This window comes from Oryx dammah, unplaced genomic scaffold (assembly GCF_014754425.2).
Source record: "Oryx dammah isolate SB20612 unplaced genomic scaffold, SCBI_Odam_1.1 HiC_scaffold_29, whole genome shotgun sequence".
In the NCBI taxonomy this organism is placed as follows: domain Eukaryota; kingdom Metazoa; phylum Chordata; class Mammalia; order Artiodactyla; family Bovidae; genus Oryx; species Oryx dammah.
This window is the reverse complement of record NW_024070213.1, coordinates 110743589-110766001: the sequence shown is the minus strand read 5'-3', so window position 1 is coordinate 110766001 and position 22413 is coordinate 110743589. Positions and strand designations below refer to the sequence as shown.

The 22413-nt window shown below is 39.5% G+C and overlaps 1 protein-coding gene across 1 annotated transcript in view; it reads left to right on the top strand.

Moving 5' to 3' along the window:
- ZDHHC17 (zinc finger DHHC-type palmitoyltransferase 17) overlaps positions 1 to 22413 on the top strand; it is a 98765-nt gene that overhangs the window by 3135 nt on the left and 73217 nt on the right. Inside the window, exons 2-4 of the mRNA XM_040233979.1 lie at positions 6721 to 6732; positions 16064 to 16066; positions 16851 to 16908. Of these exons, the coding sequence (XP_040089913.1) occupies positions 6721 to 6732; positions 16064 to 16066; positions 16851 to 16908 (73 nt within the window). The remainder of the gene's footprint in view (positions 1 to 6720; positions 6733 to 16063; positions 16067 to 16850; positions 16909 to 22413) is intronic.

Below are 22413 nucleotides of genomic sequence, written 5' to 3'. Positions count from 1 at the left end.
TTACTTTTCAGTTAATTAAATAATCCATTCATTTAGTAAGTCATTTAATTATTTGTTTATCTTGAGACTTCAGGATATTCGTGATAAAGTCAATGTGAAACAGTATAGGATACTGGTTAAAAGCCAAGACTAGTGACAAATGGAAAATCTAGATTCTGCCTCTTACTATCATCATGGTCAAATTACATTTTATGCTTTTGTGAAATTAGGTTCATAGTACCTACCTCTAAGTAGAATAACGTTTATAAAGCAGTCATCGCAGATCTAGGCACATAGACTGACGACCAAATCTAAAGGGCCTTGGGCCCTGATGTAAAGTGAGTACTGATGCTGTTGACTTTTGTTTTCTGAGGAGATAGACTTATTTTAATGGAAAAAATTAGAGGCTATTTGGAAAAAGATAAACTGATTATCAGGGGATTAGGCTGCTAATCCCAGCTTTTCTACTTTAGGCTAGTAGACATTTGAATTATACTTTGTTTCTTTGCTTTCAAGATAAAGAGGCTAGACTAGATGCTGTCTTCAGATTTCGTCAGACTTTAATGTTCTGATGTATGTTGTGATTTTTCAAGGTTGATAGGCTTGATCATCTCTCTGCTAGATGCATAGCACTGTGCTAGGTTTTATGGGTGAAAATGTAGTAAATAGCTTCTGCTGTCCAGAAGTTAATGACCTAGTTGGGAAGGTAGGCGAAACCAAGTAACTGCTGAAAGGAGAAATGTAGTCAGTAAGTTTGGATTCCCGTTATCTAGACTGGTTAGAAGTAAACCTTAAGTGGATGGATCCCATATGTTGGTCTCTAGATCCAGCTGCCTGGCTGGCTGTCACCAGCCTTCCATTTCACTTGCTAATACATCCTCAGTAAGCCACCCCTGCTCTTTCATATAATGAGGCCATGATACTCCCTTCAGTCAGAGTATCATTATACGGGCTCTCTGTTTGAGTGAGAGCTGACTTAGAGCTTTGAACTGGATTGCCTAGATGATGTAGAACTTTCATCTCTTGATTGCTTCCTTTTTTTTTTTTCCCCTCAATTTCAAAACTTCTATTACTGCCTTTTCTCTCATTTTTTTTGCTTCACATTACATTTGTGTAAAATATGTAATGTAATGTGAAGCAAAAAAAGAGCATTAAAAAAAATGAGACACTAGAGAAAAGGCAGTAATAGAAGTTTTGAAATTGAGGGGGAAAAAAAAAGGAAGCAATCAAGAGATGAAAGTTCTGCATCATCTAGGCAATCCAGTTCAAAGCTCTAAGTCAGCTCTCGCTCAAACAGAGAGCCCTTATAATTGCTTCACATTACATTTGTGTATATTTGTGCCTCATTTTCAGAGAAGGCAATGGCACCCCACTCCAGTACTCTCGCCTGGAAAATCCCATGGATGGAGGAGCCTGGTAGGCTGCGGTCCATGGGATCGCAAAGAGTCCGACGAGACTGAGCGACTTCCCTTTCACTTTTCACTTTCCTGCATTGGAGAAGGAGGTGGCACCCCACTCCAGTGTTCTTGCCTGGAGAATCCCAGGGACGGGGGAGCCTGGTAGGCTGCTGTCTATGGGGTCGCACAGAGTCGGACACGACTGAAGTGACTTAGCAGCAGCAGTGTCTCATTTTTTCTTTGTTTAGAGTATTAAACTGAAGTACTGAAAATTGCTTTTCTTTTTCTAATAGGTTGTGGCACGTTCTTTCCCTTCAAAACAGGTCTTTCTGTCAGTCTTTAGGATCTGATCCCTTTTTTTATTCAGCAAAAATTCAGCTATAGGCCATATACTTGTAATTTAGATTTTAAAATACTATACCTTAAGCATAGTAACCACTGATTCAATATATATAAAATGAAAATGCAATTAATCGGTGACCTCATGAACTGTGGCAAAGCCAAAATTGAAAATTACTGATCTGTAGAACAAAAAAATTACATTTGATTGTGAGAAGGGCCATCTTACTGTTTTGATCGCTGTTTTTATTTAATTTGTGAGACTTATCCACAAAATTTTTATTAAGAGTGGACTGTTCAGTAGGTACATTTAGGAGTGTATAGGTTGCAAGTGGTTCAGTTCAAATCCTAGTTTTCCACTTGCTACCCATGTGACTCTGGGCAAGTTCCAGAGTACTGTGTTCCAGTTTCCCAGACTAAAATGGGGACATAATAGCCCCTATATCATGAAGTTGCTGTGAAGATTAAATGAGAAAACGTATGTAAAGTTCTGTGTCTGGCACTTGGTAACACAATGCATGTTAGCTGTTAATGTTGTGATAAGTTAGTAATATCCCAGGCAAGAGTAGTATTCATATATTAGATATTGAGACAACTGACTAAGTAGCTAAGATAAAGAAAATTGGTTGTCTGGGGTTTGAAGAGAGGATGGGCAGGCAGCTTTTTATTATAAACGTTTGTTTGAATTATTTAATTTTCTTAAGGGCTTCCCATTCTCTCATAGCTCAGTTGGTAAAGAATCTACCTGCAATATAGGGGTCCCGGGTTTGATCCTTGGGTTGGGAAGATCTCCTGGAGAAGGAAATGGCAACCCATTCCAATATTCTTGCCTGGAGAATCCCATGGACAGAAGAGCCTGGCAGGCTACAGTCCATGGGCTCAAAAGGAGTTGGACGTGAATTAGCAACTAAACCAACACCACAGGCTTCCCAGGTGGCTCAGTGGTAAAGAATCTCCCTGCCAAGCAGGAGACATGGGCTTCAGTCCCTGGGTTGGGAAGATCCCCTGTAAAAGGAAATGGCAACCCACTCCAGTATTCTTGCTGGGAAATCCCATGGACAGAGGAGCATGGTGGGCTATGGTCCATGGGGTCACAAAAGAGCTGGACGTGACTTAGTGACTAAACAACAACAATTTTCTTAAAGATGTGTGCTTTGATCTGAGAGTGTTTATTGAAAAGCTAAGTATGGTCTTCATGCTTTGATAGGCCACAGAGTAAGTCATTATAAAATAACAAAAGATGAATTGGCAACCTTCAGGTCCCTCTGGAGAGATGAAGGTGCACCTGTGTATGTGTATTTTGTTAAAATTTTTAAATGCATTGTGGACCTCCTTTCCTCTAGAGAGTATCTTTAAGGGTGTCTTAGGGTTGGTTAGTCAGTTAAGGTGTCTTGATGTAGTGTGCCTTTAACAGAATTCCCAACAGGCACGTAATCCTTAAAGATGTTATTTCAAGGTTATGTGAAATTCTCTTTCAAAGCATCATCTATTTCTAATATTATTTTATGATTAGATTCTGTTACAGATAGGTAATTTAAGAATAAAATATCAAATAGTTTAAACTGTGGAGTTTAAAAAATTGATTGAAGGCAGTATTGTATTTACAAAACTACAAAATATGCAGGTAAAATTCTCACCCAGTGCAATAACTATACATTTGTAGGATGCTATCTTCTGTTAAATTCTCCTTAAAATAGAGCTACAGGCAGCTAATTTGACAGTAGAGTGAAACTTGAGCTTTCTGTGAGATATTATAAATGAATTACTTTGACTTTTTAGGGTTAATACATATTAAATACGATAGAATCTTTCTTTGATAAATCAGAATATTATAGTGTCTTAGGCTCATTTTTCTGATTATCAACAATTATTGTTGCGGAGATGGAAACAGTAGGGATGAGTATACCTGAAGGGTTTTTTGATATATATATCAGATAACTTATGTTTTTTTCTCAGTTGTTTTATACTAGGAACAATCAACTGAGAAATAATAACTAATCGTTGAGAAGTTACTGTACCCTCGTTCGGTTTTTTAGAATAACTTTCTAATTATGAACATCTATTAATTTATGAAAGATTTAATGAAGGATGAACAAAATTGGTGACCAGAACTATTCTCATTCTCGTGAAAATAAATGAATGGATGAGTGAGTGATTGAAGGAACAAACCGTTCTGTGCCTGAAGAAGTTGCTTGTCGTGTTAGTCCTTGGACTGCAAATGTCACCAGCCTTTTAAAAATCTCCTTGGGCAAGAAAGGGAATTTCCTCATTCACTTAGCCCACACTTGGGATGCCAGCAGTGCAGCCGGGCTCAAGGATAGCTGGAACCTGAGCCGAGAATGTCACCCAGACGGTCTTCTCTCTCGTCTCATCTCTGCCTTTCAGCTTCATTTGCTCCTTATGCAGAGTAGGTTCTGTGTTCTCTGCAGTGGGGACATGGATGCCAGCATCATATCTGAAATCCCAGCTAACCATTGGAGAGGGACTGCATGTCTTTCCTCATTCCACACTGGAAAGGGGGAGCAGGCCGTCCTGATTTAGTTTACGTGCCACTCCTGTGACCATGGGAGAAAGCGTAAACTTGGCCAAGATTTCTTGCTTGGAATCGGAGGAGGAACAGTTTCCTTAAAGAAGGAATGCTCCAGGGAAACTGTTTCTGTGCTCTGTACTCTTCATGTGAAGAACTGTTTATTTGCTTTGTTCCAGTCTTCTAGTTTTTTACGTACTTCGGGACTCTGTAATTACACTGCACTCATTGTTAACAGTAAATGTTCTAGTTGAGCTACCGAATAGCATTCTGCATGAATAATCCAGACTACGACTGGGAAATATTCTCTGTAAAGGCCAGATAGAAAGTATTTTCAAGTTTGTGGACCGTGTAGTCTCTGGAGCGGTGACTCAGCTCAGTGGTGATTGTATGGAAGCAGTTGTAGGCAATATGGGATTGAATGAGTGTCCTGTTTAAATAAAACTTTATATATAAACTTAGGTGCTGGGCCAGATTTGAATTATAGGCTCTATTTGCCAGCCCTGATCTAGATAATATGTAAGAACTCCAAGAAATTTATGTTAAAATATATATTTCAGTGCATTAAATCCCATTTACTGCTGGTATGCAATAACTTCATCTCCCATCAGCCTGGGAGGTGGGTTGGGTAAAATAAGAATGTGTGTGTCTCTGTGTGTGTGTTTATTAGAACATTATGGAGGACTTTGTTAGAATACACGTGCTTCCATATACACATTTCAAAGTTTCTAATTTAGTATTTGGGTTTGTGGTATGTATGTTTTGAAAAACTTTCAGAGGTGATACTGTAAACAATCCCATACTTTATCCTACCCTCTCTGATACACACTTCATATGTGGGAAAAGTTTTATTGCTTGTTTTTCTTTTTTGCACAAGAAGGAAGAAGGATGCTAATTTGAGATTTAAGGTATAAGGCATTGTATTGTGTGCTTTTCTTGTTATTTCCTCAGTCTTCTGATAATCACAAGTGTAACTGCTAACAGTTATCAAATTATAACTATGAGCTGGCCACTGTCCTAAGCAGTTTTGCATATATGTTCATTCATTTAATTCCCACACCTTTTTAAATACATCTTTTACAAAGGAGAGGATTGAGGCATAGAGAGGGTAACTTGGTGGTAAGTAGCAGAACTGAATTTGAATTCAGGGCTTCCCTGGTGGCTCAGAGGTTAAAGTGTCTGCCTGCAATGCGGGAGACCTGGGTTCCATCCCTGGGTTGGGAAGATCCCCTAGAGAAGGAAATGGCAACCCATTCCAGTATTCTTGCATGGAGAATCCCATGGACGGAGGACCCTGGTGGACTAGAGTCCACGGGGTGGCAAAGAGTTGGACACGACTGAGCGACTTCACTTTCACTTTTCACTTTCACTTTTAAGCTGCTTAAATCCAGTTGCCCCTTTAGTATTGTGCAGCAGCTTGTGACAGTGATGATACAGAGTTGATTGAATAGCTGGCTGTGATAGCAAATGTCCTTGATAGTATAAAAAATATTTTTAATAGTTTAATTTTTAGAATAGTTTCAGGTTCGCAGCAACACTGAGCAGAAAGTACAGAGAATTCCCATATACCCAGGTGTCAACAACTTGCACTGGAGAGGGCATGTTTGTTAGTCATTGAACCTGCATTGACCCATCATTATCATCCAAAATCTGTACTTATTTCCGGTTCTCTTCTAGGTTTTAATGTGGGTTTTGACAAATGAATAATGACATGTATCTGCTTCTACAGTGTCATACAGAATAGTTCCATTACCCTAAAAATGATCTGTGTCTGTCTACTCATCCCTCTCTCTCTCTCTGCTAACTCTGGCAACCTCTGATCTTTTTGCTGTTTCCATAGTTATCCCTTTATCATAATGTCATGTACAGTTGATCCTTGAACACATGGACTTGAACTGTGTGAATCTACTTACGTGTGGATTTTTTTTCAGTATTAAATACTACAATACCATGTGCATCTTGTGTGTGCATCACAAGCTGGAATCAAGATTTCTGGGAGAAATATCAACCTCAGATATGCAGATAATGCTACCCTAATGGCAAAAAGCAAAGAGGAATTAAAGAACTTGATGAAGGTGGAAGAGGAGAGTGAAAAAGCTGGCTTAAAACTCAGCATTCGGAGACTTAAGATCATGGCATCCAGTGCCTTCACTTCATGACAAAATGTATGGGGAAACAGTGGAAACAGTGGTAGATATTATTTTCCTGGTCTCCAAAATCACTGCAAATGGTGACCACATCTATGATGTTAAAAGATGCTTGCTCCTTGGAAGAAAAACTATGACAAAACTAGACAGTGTATTAAAAAGCAGAGACATTACTTTGTTGACAAAGGTCTGTCTAGTCAAAACTGTGGTTTTTCCAGTAGTCATATACGGATGTGAGAGTTGGGCCATAAAGAAGGTTGAGCACCGAAGACTTGATGCTTTCGAACTGTGGTGCTGGAGAAGACTCTTGGAGAGTCCCTTGGACAGCAAGGAGATCAAACCAGTCACTCCTAAAGGAAATCAATCCTGAATATTAACTGGAAGGACTGATGCTGAAGCTCCAGTACTTTGGCCCTCTGATCGAATAGCCAACCATTGGAAAAGACCCTGATGCTAGGAAAGATGGAGGGCAGGAGAAGGGGTAACAGAATTGAGATGGTTGGATGGCATCATCAACTCAATGGACATGAGTTTGAGGAAAGTCTGGGAAATGGTGATGGACAGGGCAGCTTGGTATGTTGTAGTCCATTGGGTGGCAGAGTCAGACATGATTTAATGGCTGAACAATAAACAACAGTGTGCATCTTACAGTCAACAGCATATTTGATTCTGAGGAATCCTACCTCTAAGTAAAGTTTAGAATAGCAGTTGGCACAGAGTTAGCTGTTATTTGTTTTACAGTCTTCCCTTTCTTTCTGCTGTTCAAGATTATGAGAGAGAGAATTGTTCAGCGTTGTTCAATCTGTTTCTGCCTTGGAGATTTTATCTCCCTTCACTGTAATTAAAAATTGCATTAATCTTCATTCATAATTCTGTAATTTTTATAACCATGAATAAAATGTAGATATTATTTTCTAAGGAAGTTTTGCTTTCGATTTAACACTTGATGTAATACTTGTTATTTTCTTACTTGTCTCCTTTTTCCTGAGGATAATTGAATGTTATTGTTTAGTTGCAAAGTCCAACTCTGCAATCCCATGGACTGTAGCCCACCCGACTCCTTTGACTATGGGATTTCCCAGGGAAGAATACTGAAGTGGGTTGCCGTTCCCTCCTCCAGGGGATCTCCCTGACTCTGTACCCGTGACTCTTAACATCTCCTGCATCGGCAGATGGATTCTTTACCACTGTGCTACCCGGGAAACCCTGCTGGTATCATACAGTGTTATAAATGTACACTTTTTCTGCAGACACTTTTGCCATACTTTCATCTTAACACATAGTGATCTTTCCCATCATAAAATGTCTAGATCTGCCTTATCCAGTCTGGTAGCCACCAATGGCTTGTGGCTATTTAAACTGATTAAAATGAGTAAAATAAAAATTTGAGTTTTTCAGTTAAATTAGTCACATTTTCAGTGTTTTATTAGCCACGTGTGGCTAGTGACTACTATTATAGATAGCACAGAAATATAGAATGTATCAGTAATTGCAGAAAGTTCTGTGGGACAACAGTTGTCTATAGTTTTTGTTTTAATTTATATCCTTTAAAGCTCTTTTTTTTAACCACATAGCTATTTTTATTGAGGCATGTTGTATTTATAAATTACACATTTTAAATGTTTTAAGTTAATGATTTTCTTTGAATTAAAAAATTTTTATATGGACATAATTATAGATTGACATGTCATTGCAAGAAAAAATGCAGAGAGATTCTGTGTACCCTTTTATATAGGTTTTTCAAATGGTAACACCTTGCAAAATTATAATACCCAATCCGAGAAGTTGATATTGAATCAGTGAAGTTACAGGATATTTTTATCACCAGAAAGACCTTTCATATTTCCTTTGTGTACCCATACCGACCTATTCTCCCATTTCTATAATTTTGTAATTTAAAGAATGTTTTTTAAATGAAATCACGTGTGTATCCCTGTGAGACTGGCTTTTTTCATTTAGCGTAACAGTTTGGAGATTCATCCAGGTTTTAGCATGTATCAGTAGTTCATTCCTTCTTCTAACTGGGTAAGATGTGGATATACATCCCCATTGTTTCCAGTTTGGGGTTATTATAAATAAAGCTGCGTTAAGTATTTGTGTAAAGATCCTGTGTAAACGTAAGTTTTTCACTTCCCTGGGATAAATACGTAAGAGTACTGTTACTGGGCCATATGATAGTTGTATGTTAAAATTTTTAAGAAACTGTCAGACTGTTTTCTGGAGTGGCTGTACGTTTTACATTCCAACCAGCTCAGGGGTGTGTGAGTAACCTGATCTCTCTGGCTCCTTCCCAGCCTTTGGCGTGGTCACCTTTTAAGTTTAGCCCATTTTAATAGGTGTGTGGTGGTAAGCCGTTATGTTATTAATTTACATCTCCCTACCAGCTAATGATGCCGACTCTGGTTTCATGTGCTTATTTGCCATCTGTATCTTCCCGGGTTAAGTATTTCTGTGTGTGAGTTTGCTAGAGCCACCGTGACAAAATATCACACATGAAATGTCTTAAATGATGGAAATTTATTTTCTCACTTATTTAGTTCTGGAAGCAAGGAATCCAAGAACAAGGTCGGCAGGTGCGGTTTCTTCTGAGGTGTCTCTCTGCTTAGCAGATGGCAGCCCTCTTGCTGTGTCCTCAGCGTGTCTGTTTCTGAGTGTATACATATCTCTGCTGTCGGCATGTCCAGATATTCTCCCTGGAGTAGGAAGTACCTATTCCAGTATCCTCCCTGGAGAGTCTCATGGGCAGCGGAGCCTGGCATGTCCATGGGATCACGGACAGAGGCGCCTACAGTCCACGGTGTCGCCGAGTCGGGTGCGACTGAGTGACTGACCGGACGCCAGTCGCGCTGGATTAGGGCCCGCCTTGATGACGTCACTTTACCTTGACCAGTGCGGGCTTCCGCAGATGGATCTGGGGGGACACAGTTCAGCCATAACAGTGTCCTTTTCCAGTTTTTTAAAAATTGTTTTACTGTTGAGTTTTGAGAAGTTTTATTTTTTTGTTTTTAATATCCTAGGCCCTACTCTTTTGTTATGGTTTGCAAATATTTTCTCTCAGCCTGTAGCTTGTTTGTGAAAGTTTGATTAAACTTGAAAGTGGAAGTCACTCAGTCGTGTCCGACTCTTTGCGACCCCATGGACTGTAGCCCACCAGGCTCCTCCGTCCATGGGATTTTCCAGACAAGAGTACTGGAGTGGGTTGCCGTTTCCTTCTCCAGGGGATCTTCCCAACCCAGGGATCGAACCCTCATCGCAGGCAGACGCTTTACCATCTGAGCCACCAGGGAAGACTCACTGAGACCATATATATATTTAAATTTTGATTAATTTCAGTTTATAAATTTTTCCTTTTATGGATTGTGCTTTTGATGTTAAGTTTAAGTTCTCTTTGCCTAGCAATAGATCCAAGAGGTTTTTTTTTTTCCTTTTTCTTGTTCAGACAGTTTATGGTTTTACTTATAATATTTATGTTTAAGTTCAGGATCAATTTTGAGGGTTTTTTTTGTATGAAATGTGAAAATTAGGTTGAACATCCCCCCCCACCAGCCGCCCCATAAATGTCCAGCTGCTCTACCACCATTTATTGAAACGTTTATCATCCTTCCATTGAATTGCTTTTATGTTATTGTCAGAAATCAGGAGAGCATATTTGTATGTTTTCATTTCTGGGTTCTGGATTCTATTTCACTGATCTATGTATCTATCTCTCACCCAGTACTACACAGTCTTGATTGTTGGAGCTATGTACTAGGTCTCGAACAGGCTGCTGCTTTGTACAATTCCTTTTTTAATTTTTGAAATTATTTTAGCTGTTTTAGTTGCCTTTCCATATAAATTTTGTGTATGCACTCACTTGTGTCCGACTTGCTGCGACCCCATAGACTGTAGCCCGCCAGGCTCCTCTGTCCATGGGATTTTCCTGGCAGGAATACCGGAGTGGGTTGCCATTTCCTCCTCCAGGGGATCTTCCCAACTCAGAGGCTCCTGTGTCTCCGCTTTACCACTGAGCCACCTGGGAAGCCCTGCATATAAGTTTTATTAATAGAATAGTGTTATATATACATACAGAACATCTTGCTGGGATTTTGATAGGACTTGCCTTAAATTTATCTATCCGTGTGGGGGAAATTGACATCTTAACTGTTTTTAGTCTTCCAGTCCATAAATCTGGTATGTCTGCCTATTCATTTAGATCTTCTTTGATTTTTTTCATCAGTGTTCTGTGTTTTTTAGTATAGAAGTACTACCTAGGTTTGTTTATGATAGTTTCTATCCCCTCATGCCCACTTAAGGCATCTCTCCGGCAGTTCTCTGTTCATACTTCTACCTCATCAGTTTTTGACTCTACCAGATCATTTCTACTAGCAGTCATTTCACCCATCCTAAAAAAATCTGAAAACCCAAACTGTGTTTTCCTTTGATTCCACTTCTTTTCTGCCTACTGCCCTACTTCTTTGCTGTTCCTTTGTATCCAAACTCCAAAGATTTGCCTGTACTTGCTGTCCCTCTTTCCTTCCATCTTCTCCTTAATCAGTTGTGGTCTGGTGTGTGCCCCTACCTTGTCACAGTAACAGGAAGTCTATATTGCTACATGCAGTGGTTGACTTGGTGACTTTTCAGCAGGATCGATATTCTAGATAAATTTTTTTCAGTTTGCTTCAGGGAAATGCAGATGAAAACGAGATACAATTTCTTACCCATCAGATTCCTCCAAAATTAACCTGGTCAGTCTAAGTATAGTGTAGTCATAGGGTAACTCCAGTCCTAATTTTTTGAGGACTCTCCATACTAGTTTCCATAAGTGATTGTTTCAGTTTACAGTCCCACCAACAGTGTGCAAGGGTCTCCTTTTTTCACATCGTCTCCGACATTTGTTATATCTTGTCTTTTTAATAGTAGTCATTCTAAGAGAAAATGTAAAGGGAAGAGTATAAAATATATGAATACTGTGATTACAGACTACATAAAGATATATAAATATTTGGGCAAATAAAGATTATATAGCACTATTGAAGGGAATTTACAAAATTAGGTTATATTAAAAGCTGCTGCTGCTGCTGCTAAGTCACTTCAGTCATGCCTGACTCTTTGTGACCCCATAGACGGCAGCCTACCAGGCTCCCCCGTCCCTGGGATTCTCCAGGCAAGAACACTGGAGTGGGTTGCCATTTCCTTCTCCAATGCATGAAAGTGAAAAGTGAAAGTGAAGTCACTCAGTGGTGTCCGACTCTTCATGACCCCATGGACTGCGGCCCACCAGGCTCCTCCGTCCATGGGATTTTCCAGGCAAGAGTACTGGAGTGGGGTGCCATTGCCTTCTCTGCATTAAAAGCTAACACATTTTAAAAACACATGAAAGTGAAAGAAAGTCAAAGTTGCTCAGTTGTGTCTGACTCTTTGCAACCCCATGGATTATACAGTCTATGGAATTCTCAAGGCCAGAATACTGGAGTGGGTAGCCTTTTTCCCTTCTCCAGGGGATCTTCCCATCCCAGGGATTGAACCCAGGTCTCCCACGTTGCAGGTGATTCTTTACCAGCTGAGCCAACAAGGAAAGCCCAAGAATACGGGAGTAGGTATCATATCCCTTCCCCAGCAGATCTTCTTGACCCAGGAATTGAACCAGGGTCTCCTGCGTTGTAGGCAGATTCTTTACCAGCTGAGCTGTGAGGAAAGCCCTAAAACAAAACACATACTCATCAAGGTCATTAAGAATAAGTAAAGTTTGAGAAATTGTCATACCCAAGAACAGCCTAGGGAGCTGTGACAACTTTAATGTGACACCCTAGACGGAATCCTGGAACAGAAAAAGGACATTACCTAAAAATTAAGACAATGTGAATAAAATATAGACCTCAATTAATGGTAATGTTGATTGAATTAGAACAATTGTACCATAGTAATGTTAGACCTTAATAATAGTGGAAACTGGGTGTGTGGAAGAAATATAGGGACTCTTCATTGGTTTTGTAAATCTTAAACTATCCTAAATAAAAATCCTAAAAATAAAATTGTTTTTTTTTTTTTAAGAGAGGGAGAAAAATACACATATAGGCATTTGTTTATCAAATGTCTGTGGAAGGAAAAAATGCAGATTTAAGTATATTGTTATATACATGTGTTTAAATATAGATTAATGCTAGAAGGAAATAAGTGAAAATCAGCTTTTTATAGAAGCTGATAAATATTCTCCTTGTGTAAAATCTGTTAGAAGCAAGCAAAGCAAGTTTGAGACAGTGGTAGTTCTGTAGCATAAAGAGAACTTATGCCTCAAGTTGGTCTGTTTTCAAAAGTGAAAGTCGTTTTCTCTTAAGCGGGGGTCAGGGGCCACAGCGGATCACACTATGTAAGAGGCCTCTAACTGAAGAATTGATGTGAGCTCTTTCCATTGTACTACCAAATCATTTTTGTCCAGTCTTCCCTTAAAGAGGGTGCATCAAATGGATGAGTGAGAAATTCTGTCTTGAGTGGCACTGTTAATTAGATATCTTTTAAAAAGAAAGTTATTTTATAATTTTGTGGTGGCTATTACTTTTCTTTCACTGTTCACTTGTTTGTATGTTGTATGCTTGTGCTGTCCTTTCATTGTTTATTCTTTAAAAAAAAAAAATCCTTATGATACTCCTAGAATTTCGTTCGTCACTACCTAGGTTCTAAGAAAGTCTCACATTTGGCTCATCAGTTTTGGTTAGGACTTAAAAATAAGTCAGTTATGCATAGAGATGTTCTTTCCTTGGTGCTTCTTGTCAGTAACCCTTGCTATTGTTCTATACATCTTATAGAATTAAACTTGAGCAGCTCCAGATTATATAATTAAATACAATTGGCTTCTCGATTCAGTTCACCCTGTACAGTGACACCCGACAGCAGATATTTGCACAGTGCAGCTCATCAGCATACAGTGAAGCCCTGACATGCACATATGCTGAGGCCCTGCTGGTTCCCTAATGCACCCGTGTATATGAGTTAGTGCCCCAAAGGCAGGCAGGGGACACGTGTCTTGTAGGTAACATATATGTGCCGTAGGAGTTCATTGAAATGATTCTCTGCTCCAGTTCTCTCTCTCTCTTTCTCCCTCTTAGTTTGGAAATACATTGATAGTAATTGAGAATTATAGTGTCTTCTCATACTGTATTTGCCATTGTGTTTTGCCCTCTTTGAATTATCTTCGTATTCTTTGCCCATTTTTCAAATGTGTTGTTACTCATGCTTTTCTCAGAGCTTTTTTTTTTAAACATTAGAACTATTATTACTGATATTCTTATATTTAAATCTTTAATCCGATTGGAAGTTGTCTAATGTAAGGAATGAGATGGAAATCTTAGAGGAGGACTCCTTAGGCAGACTGAGGCCTGGTCCTGAGACCTGATCGCCACTTATCTAGGAAGCCTGGGAAGTTGATCTGCAGCTTCCCTGGTCTTGCATTGATCACTCAGGAAAGTCCCAGAGCTCTTTTGAACAAGTTATTGCTTGGACCTGGTAAGCAGCAAACACATGGTTGTGTGTCCAGGATGGGAGTGTCCAGAAGGGCACAGAGATGCCCTGAGAACAGGAGGGCGCGTGCTTCTCTCACTTGGAGAGTGGTGTAGCCATCTCCCTGTGTGTTCTCAGGGAATATGTTGCTGACCTGGGAAGCTTCCCCCTGGGAGCATGCTGCTCTGAATTCTGCTTTGTGTGGCATTGCCTTTTCAGATAAGTTTCAGCATCATCTGCCATTAAACAGACTATATCCTTGGCTGTATTTGTTGGCGTTTTTCTGTCACAGACATCACCGTTTTGTGTTGGAGCTTGTTGAATTTCTTTTTTAAAAATCCTAAATGGCTGGTTTCCCCGCTTATACCATTTACTCAGTCAAGTATTCTGGGGGATCCCAGGTGGCACAGTAGTAAAGAATCTGCCTGCCGTTGCAGAAGACACAAGAGACATGGATTCGGTCCCTGGGTTGGGAAGATCCCCTTGAGAAGGAAATAGCAACCCACTCCAGTATTCTTGCCCGGAAAATTCCCTGAAGAGAGGAGCCTAATGGGATCACAGAGAGTTGGACATGACTGAGCACACATGCACAACCATCTGCTGAATAACATGCCTTTCCCTCTTGATCCCAGTTCTCATTCTTCAAGCTTTGTCCACTGCCCGTTACTGCAGCACTCCTGCTTTTCCACTGGCTTGCTTTCTGATCTATTGTAATTAATGGTAGGACAAGTCCCTGCCCTTACTGTTCTTTCTGAGCATTCCTGAACTTACTCTTTGCATGTTTGTCCTTTCGGATACACTCTACCATAGAACCAGTTCTGGGAGCACCTTTTCTTATAGAGCACTTATAAAAACATCTGTATTTGGGGGGTGATAAAGTACTGTGCCATAGAGGATTCTTCGGTCAGTGCTGCCTCCATCTTTGTTTTAAATGAATTTAATAGGTCTAGCATTTTTTAAAAGTTAACTAGGTTGCACACACTTAGTAATTAGTCTGTTAGCTATCCACCCAGGCATGTGGATAAACACATATTATGGAGTCTGTTGTACAGTGTCACGAACCTCCATCCATAGTTCTTCAGGCACTCTGTCAGATCTGATCCCTTGAATCTGTTTGTCACTTCCATTGTATAATCATAAGGGATTTGATTTAGGTTGTATCTGAATGGTCTGGTGGTTTTCCCTGCTTTCTTCAGTTTGAGTCTGAATTTGGCAATAAGGAGTTCATGATCTGAGCCACAGTCAGCTCCCGGTCTTGTTTTTGCTGACTGTATAGAGCTTCTCCGTCTTTGGCTGCAAAGAATATAATCAATCTGATTTCGGTGTTGACCATCTGGTGATGTCCATGTGTAGCGTCTTCTCTTGTGTTGTTGGAAGAGGGTGTTTGCTATGACCAGTGCATTCTCTTGGCAAAACTCTGTTAGCCTTTGACCTGCTTTGTTTTATACTCCAAGGCCAAATTTGCCTGTTACTCCAGATATCTCTTGACTTCCTACTTTTGCATTCCAGTCCCCTATAATGAAAAGGACATCTTTTGGGGGTGTTATTTCTAGAAGATCTTGTACGTCTTCATAGAACTGTTCAGTTTCAGCTCCTTCAGCATTACTGGTTGGGGCATAGGCTTGGATTGCTGTGATTTTGAATGGTTTGCCTTGGAAACGAACAGAGATCATTCTGTTGTTTTTGAGATTGCATCCAAGTTCTGCATTTTGGACTCTTTTGTTGACTATGAAGAATTGAACGTGGAACAACAGACTGGTTCCAGATTGGGAAAGGAGTACATCAAGGCTGTGTATTGTCACCCTGCTTATTTAATTTATATGCAGAGTACATCACGAGAAATGCTGAGCTGGAAGAAGTACAAGCAGGAATCAAGATTGCCAGGAGAAATATCAATAACCTCAGATATGCAGATGACACCACCCTTACGGCAGAAAGTGAAGAAGAACTAAAGAGCCTCTTGATGAAAGTGAAAGAGGAGGGTGAAAAAGCTGACTTAAAACTCAACTTTCAGAAAACGAAGATCATGGCATCTGGTCCCATCACTTCATGGCAGATAGATGGGGAAACAATGGAAACAGTGACAGGCATTATTTTTGGGGCTCCAAAATTACTGCAGATGGTGACTGCAGGCATGAAATTAAAAGATGCTTGCTCCTTGGAAGAAAAGCTATGACCAGCCTAGACAGCATATTCAAAAGCAGAGACATTACTTTGTCAACAAAGGTCCGTCTAGTCAAGACTATGGTTTTTCCAGTAGTCATATATGGATGTGAGAGTTGGACTATAAAGAAATCTGAGCACTGAAGAATTGATACTTTTGAACTGTGGTGTTGGAGAAGACTCTTGAGAGTCCCTTGGACTGCAGGGAAATCCAGCCAATCAATCCTAAAGGAAATCAGTCCTGAATATTCATTGGAAGGACTGATGTTGAAGCTGAAACTCCAATACTTTGGCCACCTGATGTGTAGAACTGACTCCTTGGAAAAGACCCTGATGCTGGGAAAGATAGAAGGCAGGAGGAGAAGGGGATGACAGTGGATGAGATGCTTGGATGGCATCACTGACTCAATGGACATGAATTTGAGTGAACTCTGGGAATTGGTGATGGACAGGGAAGCCTGGCGTGCTGCAGTCCATGGGGTTGCAAAGAGTCGGACACGACTGAGCGACTGAACTGAACAGATGGAGCGTATTGGGGCTTCCCATGTGGCTCAGTGGTAAAGAATTCACTTGCCACTGCAGGATACTCCGGTTCATTCCCTGGGTCAGGAAGATCCCTTGGAGAAGGAAATGGCAACCCATTCCCCTGTTCTTGCCTGGATAACCCCATGGACAGAGGTGCCTGGTGGACTATAATCCATGGGGTTGCAGAGAGTCAGACACAGCTGAGCATGCGCACGTGGAGTCCTGTCATCTTGATGTGCGAGCCAGTGTTTGCCTGTGCCTGCGTATGAGTTTGGGTTTTACCCTACTGATTTCTCTTAGCAGCAGTGTATGGCAGCTGAGCTTGTCACAGTTCTCGTTCCTGTCAGCTATTTCAGAAGCAAGGTTTGGAGATGCTTTCTCTCCTGCCAGTTCTGTTCAGCAATCCTAGGACTATAAAAAACCTTTGTCTGTCAATTTAAGTACCTTTAAGACTCTTTTTAGTGTCTGTAATTACTTTATTCCAATATATAAAATAATTTCATTGTGTGTTAGCCTTAGAAGGGATCTTGGAGGACTTCTGATCTAGTAGTTTTTCAAGTTTTTTAAAAAGCAGCTGAATCTTTTTTTATTAAATACATACTATGTACATTCCCATATATCTAAAGAGGCTAAATAATAAAGTGCTTTGTTTAAGAAGGGAGTGAGTTGAGTGGAGCTGAACCCATCGTGCTCTTTGGTGCCCTGGTGTGGTCCTTCAGGGACCTCAGTGAAACTCTCAGCTCATCTTATTCACTTCCTCTTTCTGCTAATAAGGGACCTGAATCCTGCCATAGTTAATTGCCTTGCTGGGTTGTAGCCTAGATAGGAGAGTGGCAGACTTTCAATTCAGTAGTCTCCCAGTCAAGAACTTTTTTGTTAAACTGTGCTGCTTCTAACGGAATAAGTGTGTTCTCAAAAGCTGTGATGACCTACATGTGTATTTTGAAATCAGTATTACTTTCCTTGGCAGAGAAACCAATTAAATTCCTTCTTGGTTTTCATTCAAGTCAAGGAAAAATTGTAAGATTCTAAAGTGTTATTAAATATTTGTATGTTAAAAATTTATCTGATATATAATAACAATTTTATAATTAAAAATTAATATTATCTATACATTGATAATCAAGATTGCCAGGAGAAATATCAATAACCTCAGATATACAGATGACACCACCCTTATGGCAGAAAGTGAAGGGGAACTAAAAAGCCTCTTGATGAAAGTGAAAGGGGAGAGTGAAAAAGTTGGCTTAAAGCTCAACATTCAGAAAATGAAGATCATGGCATCTGGTCCCATCACTTCATGGGAAATAGATGGGGAAACAGTGTCAGACTTTATGTTTTGGGGCTTGAAAATCACTGCAGATGGTGAGTACAGCCATGAAATTAAAAGACGCTTACTCCTTGGAAGAAAAATTATGACCAACCTAGATAGCATATTAAAAAGCAGAGACATTACTTTGCCAACAAAGGTCCGTCTAGTCAAGGCTATGGTTTTTCCAGTGGTCATGTATGGATGTGAGAGTTGGACTGTGAAGAAGGATGAGCGCCGAATAATTGATGCTTTTGAACTGTGGTGTTGGAGAAGACTCTTGAGAGTCCCTTGGACTGCAAGGAGACCCAACCAGTCTATCCTAAAGGAGATCAGTCCTGGGTGTTCATTGGAAGGAATGATGCTAAAGCTGAAACTCCAGTACTTTGGCCACCTCATGCAAAGAGTTGACTCATTGGAAAAGACTCTGATGCTGGGAGGGATTGGGGGCAGGAGGAGAAGGGGACAACCGAGGGTGAGAGGGCTGGATGGCATCACTGACTCGATGGACGTGAGTCTGAGTGAACTCCGGGAGATGGTGATGGACAGGGAGGCCTGGCGTGCTGCAATTCATGGGATCGCAAAGAGTCAGACACAACTGAACGACTGAACTGAACTGATACGTTTATACGTGATATTTGTTTACATTAGCATATTATTTTTTATTTTATATTTTTAAAGTTTAAAAATCACAGCTCTTGCTCCTAGACCTAGTGATAGTAGTGTTTATGTTGATAGAGAATGCTGTCATGTCAGATTGGCAGAGTACTAGTTCCAGAAATGAATCAGTTTCCAGTGTGATTTAAAATGAGAAAAATAATTTAAATTCTATTTTATTAACTTTTTTTTTTTTTTAAGTAAAACAGGTTGGAGAGTTGGTTAAACACCATTTCTTCTACCTCTTTAGTGGGAGTAACTCGACCGCTTAAGAATTACTCTCGGGATATGTGTAAAATCATCTTTGAAAAAATCTTATTTCCTTTACTAAAAAGTAGGAGATTAAATAAAAATCGGATAATTATGATAAAACAAATACTGGTTACAGGTTTAACTTTTAAATGTTACTGGAAAAAAGTCGGATTTCTAGTATATTGGAATATCACATTTGGCACTGTCAGTGGGATAAAGTGGATAGAAGGTAAACTGAGAATACAGTTTAACCATATATAATAACAGGTCTCTGGGGTTTTTTTAAAAATGAAATTAAAATCACATGAAAGTATTACAGTAGTAAGCCTTAAAAAGATATTAATTTTATTTAATGAATATTTGTTATTTGCCTATGAAAGAACATGTTTGTCCTTAGTAAGAAAAAGAACAGCAGTTTGCCCTAGCAGATTTTCATGTGGACATGGGTTTTAAACTTATATTATAACTTTTTTGGTCCTTACGTTGTCTTTGTTTAGGTTTTGGCTTAGCTCTTGCTTCTACTCTCTGCCTTTGCGTCTCATCTCCTTTGTCCTTCCACTCTGGTTTGTAGAGGCCTGGAGAGCAATAGACCTTGCTGGGTATTTGCATCTTGCTTGGCAGTGCTGATCCAAGCCACAGTGGTTGGCTGTTGCTCAGGCGCTGAGTTGTGTCCCACTCTGTGACCTTAAGCGACCATAAGCGACACAGCTTAGTGACTGAACAGTGAACTGTAAAGCACGCCAGGCTCCTCTGTCCTCCATTGTCTCCTCGAGTTTGCTCAAATTCATGTCCATTCAGTTGGTGATGCTATCTAACCCATCTTATCCACTGCCACCCCCTTTTCCTTTGCCTTCAGTCTTCCCCAGCATCAGGGGCTTTTCCAGTGAATTGGCTCTTCATATCAAGTGGCCAAAGTATTGGAGCTTCAGCAACAGTCCTTCCAATGAATATTCAGGGTTGATTTCCTTTAAGATTGACTGGTTCTATCTCCTTGCAGTCCAAGGGACTCTCAAGAGTTTTTCAGCACCACAGTCTGATAGCATCAGTTCGGCACTCAGCCTTCTTAATGGTCCAAGACTCATATCCCTACATGACTACAGGAAAGATCATAGCTTTGACTATACTCTGTCAGCAAAGTGATGTCTCTGCTTTTTAATATTGCTGTTTAGGCTTGTCATAGCTTTCCTTCCAGGCAGCAAGCGTCTTTTAATTTCATAGCTGCAGTCACCGTGTGCAGTGATTTTGGAGCCCAAGAAAATAAAATGCTACCAGTTTTCCCCCATCTGTTTGCCATGAAGTGATGAGACTGGATGGCTTGGTCTTAGATTTTTGCATGTTGAGTTTGCAGCCAGCTTTTTCACACTCTTCTTTCACCCTCATCAGGAGGCTCTTAAGTTCCTCTTTGCTTTCTGACATTAGAGTGGTATTATCTGCATATCTGAGATTGTTGATATTTCTCCTGGGAAGTCTTGATTCCAGCTTGTGATTCATCTAGCTTGTGATGCAACTTGATGTTCTTGGTTCCCATACTGCTGAAGCTTAGCTTGAAGGATTTTGAACATAACCTTGCTAGCTTGTGCAATTGTATGGTAGTTTGAATGTTCTTTGGCATTTCCTTTCCTTGGGATTGGAATGAAAACTGATCTTTTCCAGTCCTGTGGCCACAGCTGATTTTTCCAAATTTGGTGACCAATTTGAACACAGCACTTTAACAGCAGAACCCTGTGGACAGTATCAAAGAGCCACAGTGGAGCCTGGTACAAAGGAACAGCAGTGAGCAGTACTACTAGTGATGTCTATATTTAAAATTTTGATGTTCGGGTAGTCTTTTTTTGATTTTTAAAAGATAATTCATTTTGATTTTTAAGATTTTGATTATGGAATTTTTTGACACCCTCTTAAACTTTGCACTGGCTTTACTCTGTCCTGGCTTGTGGGTCCCAGTACATTGTAGAGGGTTTTGTTTATTGCAGGCTTTCAGTACATGTTTTGTTGAATATATTGTCCTATTCTGCTTGTAAACTATGGCCGGGTTTTATTTTTCTTCAGATGTCTTACACTCCTATAGAACAGTCAGATTCAAAAGTTTAAAAAGTGATTTTCCCTGTGGTAGGGGAGAATAATATAAAAATATTTAGAAAAAAGGAAAATCAGTGTTACTGATCTGAGAAGTGTCTTTGTCTTATCTTGCGTCACTGAATATAGAGCACCGAGAAGTTGTGAACTGGAATTCAGTGGAGAAATTTAATAGAAAAGTTTTAAAAAAATTAAATTGGGTAAGTCATGTATTGGTTGGCTCCACCAGTTATTCAGACTGTTGCTTACACCCAGCATCGTGTACCTGCTTGTGTTCACATTTAACCAGTTGTACTTTAATGGAGTCCAAGAACAATCTCTCAAAAAAAAAAAATCACTTAATAAACTATGTAGTATGTATGTTGTGGATCTTGGCTTAAGACTGATGTCTATCTTCTTTTTCTGCAAATATGTATTTGTGATTGTTATGGTTGTATTTTAATATTGGTGATAGCATTTTCTTAAGGAACTAAGCTTTCTTTGTTGAAAGGTTATATTAAGTAGAATTTATTTTTGTGAAACTTTTAAATTTTTTGTTGTTGAAAATATTCAGTAATATTGTTGATAATCTTCTAAATGTATGGCCCAGACAAATCACTTTTGGAATTTTTCACAAGTTGAATGGCTAAAGTGAGCTGAAGATAATAGCCTTTTTTCCTCCAATGAACTACCATTAAATTTGTATTACTAAATTTCAGTGGCCAAGAAAAAATGAATTATTCTAAGGATTTAATTCTTTCCAAATATCTTGTTATACCTATCTTTTCATTTGCATGTGTGTGCATCTATAAGAGAAAAATATCAGAATCATAGAGATTTGAATGGATGATAGTAGAGCCAAACGTGCTCAATTTTTCTGTTTTCATATAGAAGTAATTGGATCTTAGTGCTATATACTGAAGAAATTGACTATGCATAGCAAATTTTGCATTTTAAATAGAAAGTTGTATATAGTGTATAAGCTTTAAATGGATATATTGATAATATTCTATAAGGCTGTTTAAATTTTTATTTAAAAATTAGTTTCTTTAAGGATGTTGACATTTTAGGATTACTTAAGTGAATGTATAGGTGGTACGGTGGTAAAGAATCTGCCTGTCAAAGCAGGAGGTGCAGCAGACAAGGGTTCAATCCCTGCTACAGAAGGAGCCCCTGGAGGAGGAAATGGCTACCCACTCTGGTATTCTTGCCTGGAAAATCCCATGGAAAGAGGAGCCTAATGGCCTGCAGTCTGTGGGGTCACACAGAGTCAGACGTGACTAAGTGACCGAGTACTCCCATTTTTCTTTATTCACCTACTAGATGCTTAACAAGCTCTCAGCATGAAGGAGTATAAGAAAAGGCGATATCTGAGATTAATAAAATAATATCCTGGCTTCCTTTTTTAGGACCTTAGTTTTTATTTGGCAGGTGATGAAAGTTTTGATGTAGAACTAGAGGTTATGCTGGAATAATAGAAAAATTGGTCAGAGAGAGTAAGAGTTGATTTAATGAAGAAGTAGAGTTCTATGGAGCTAAAGATAAATTGCAGTGACTAATTTGTCACTAATTTAAAGTCTTACAGCTGTT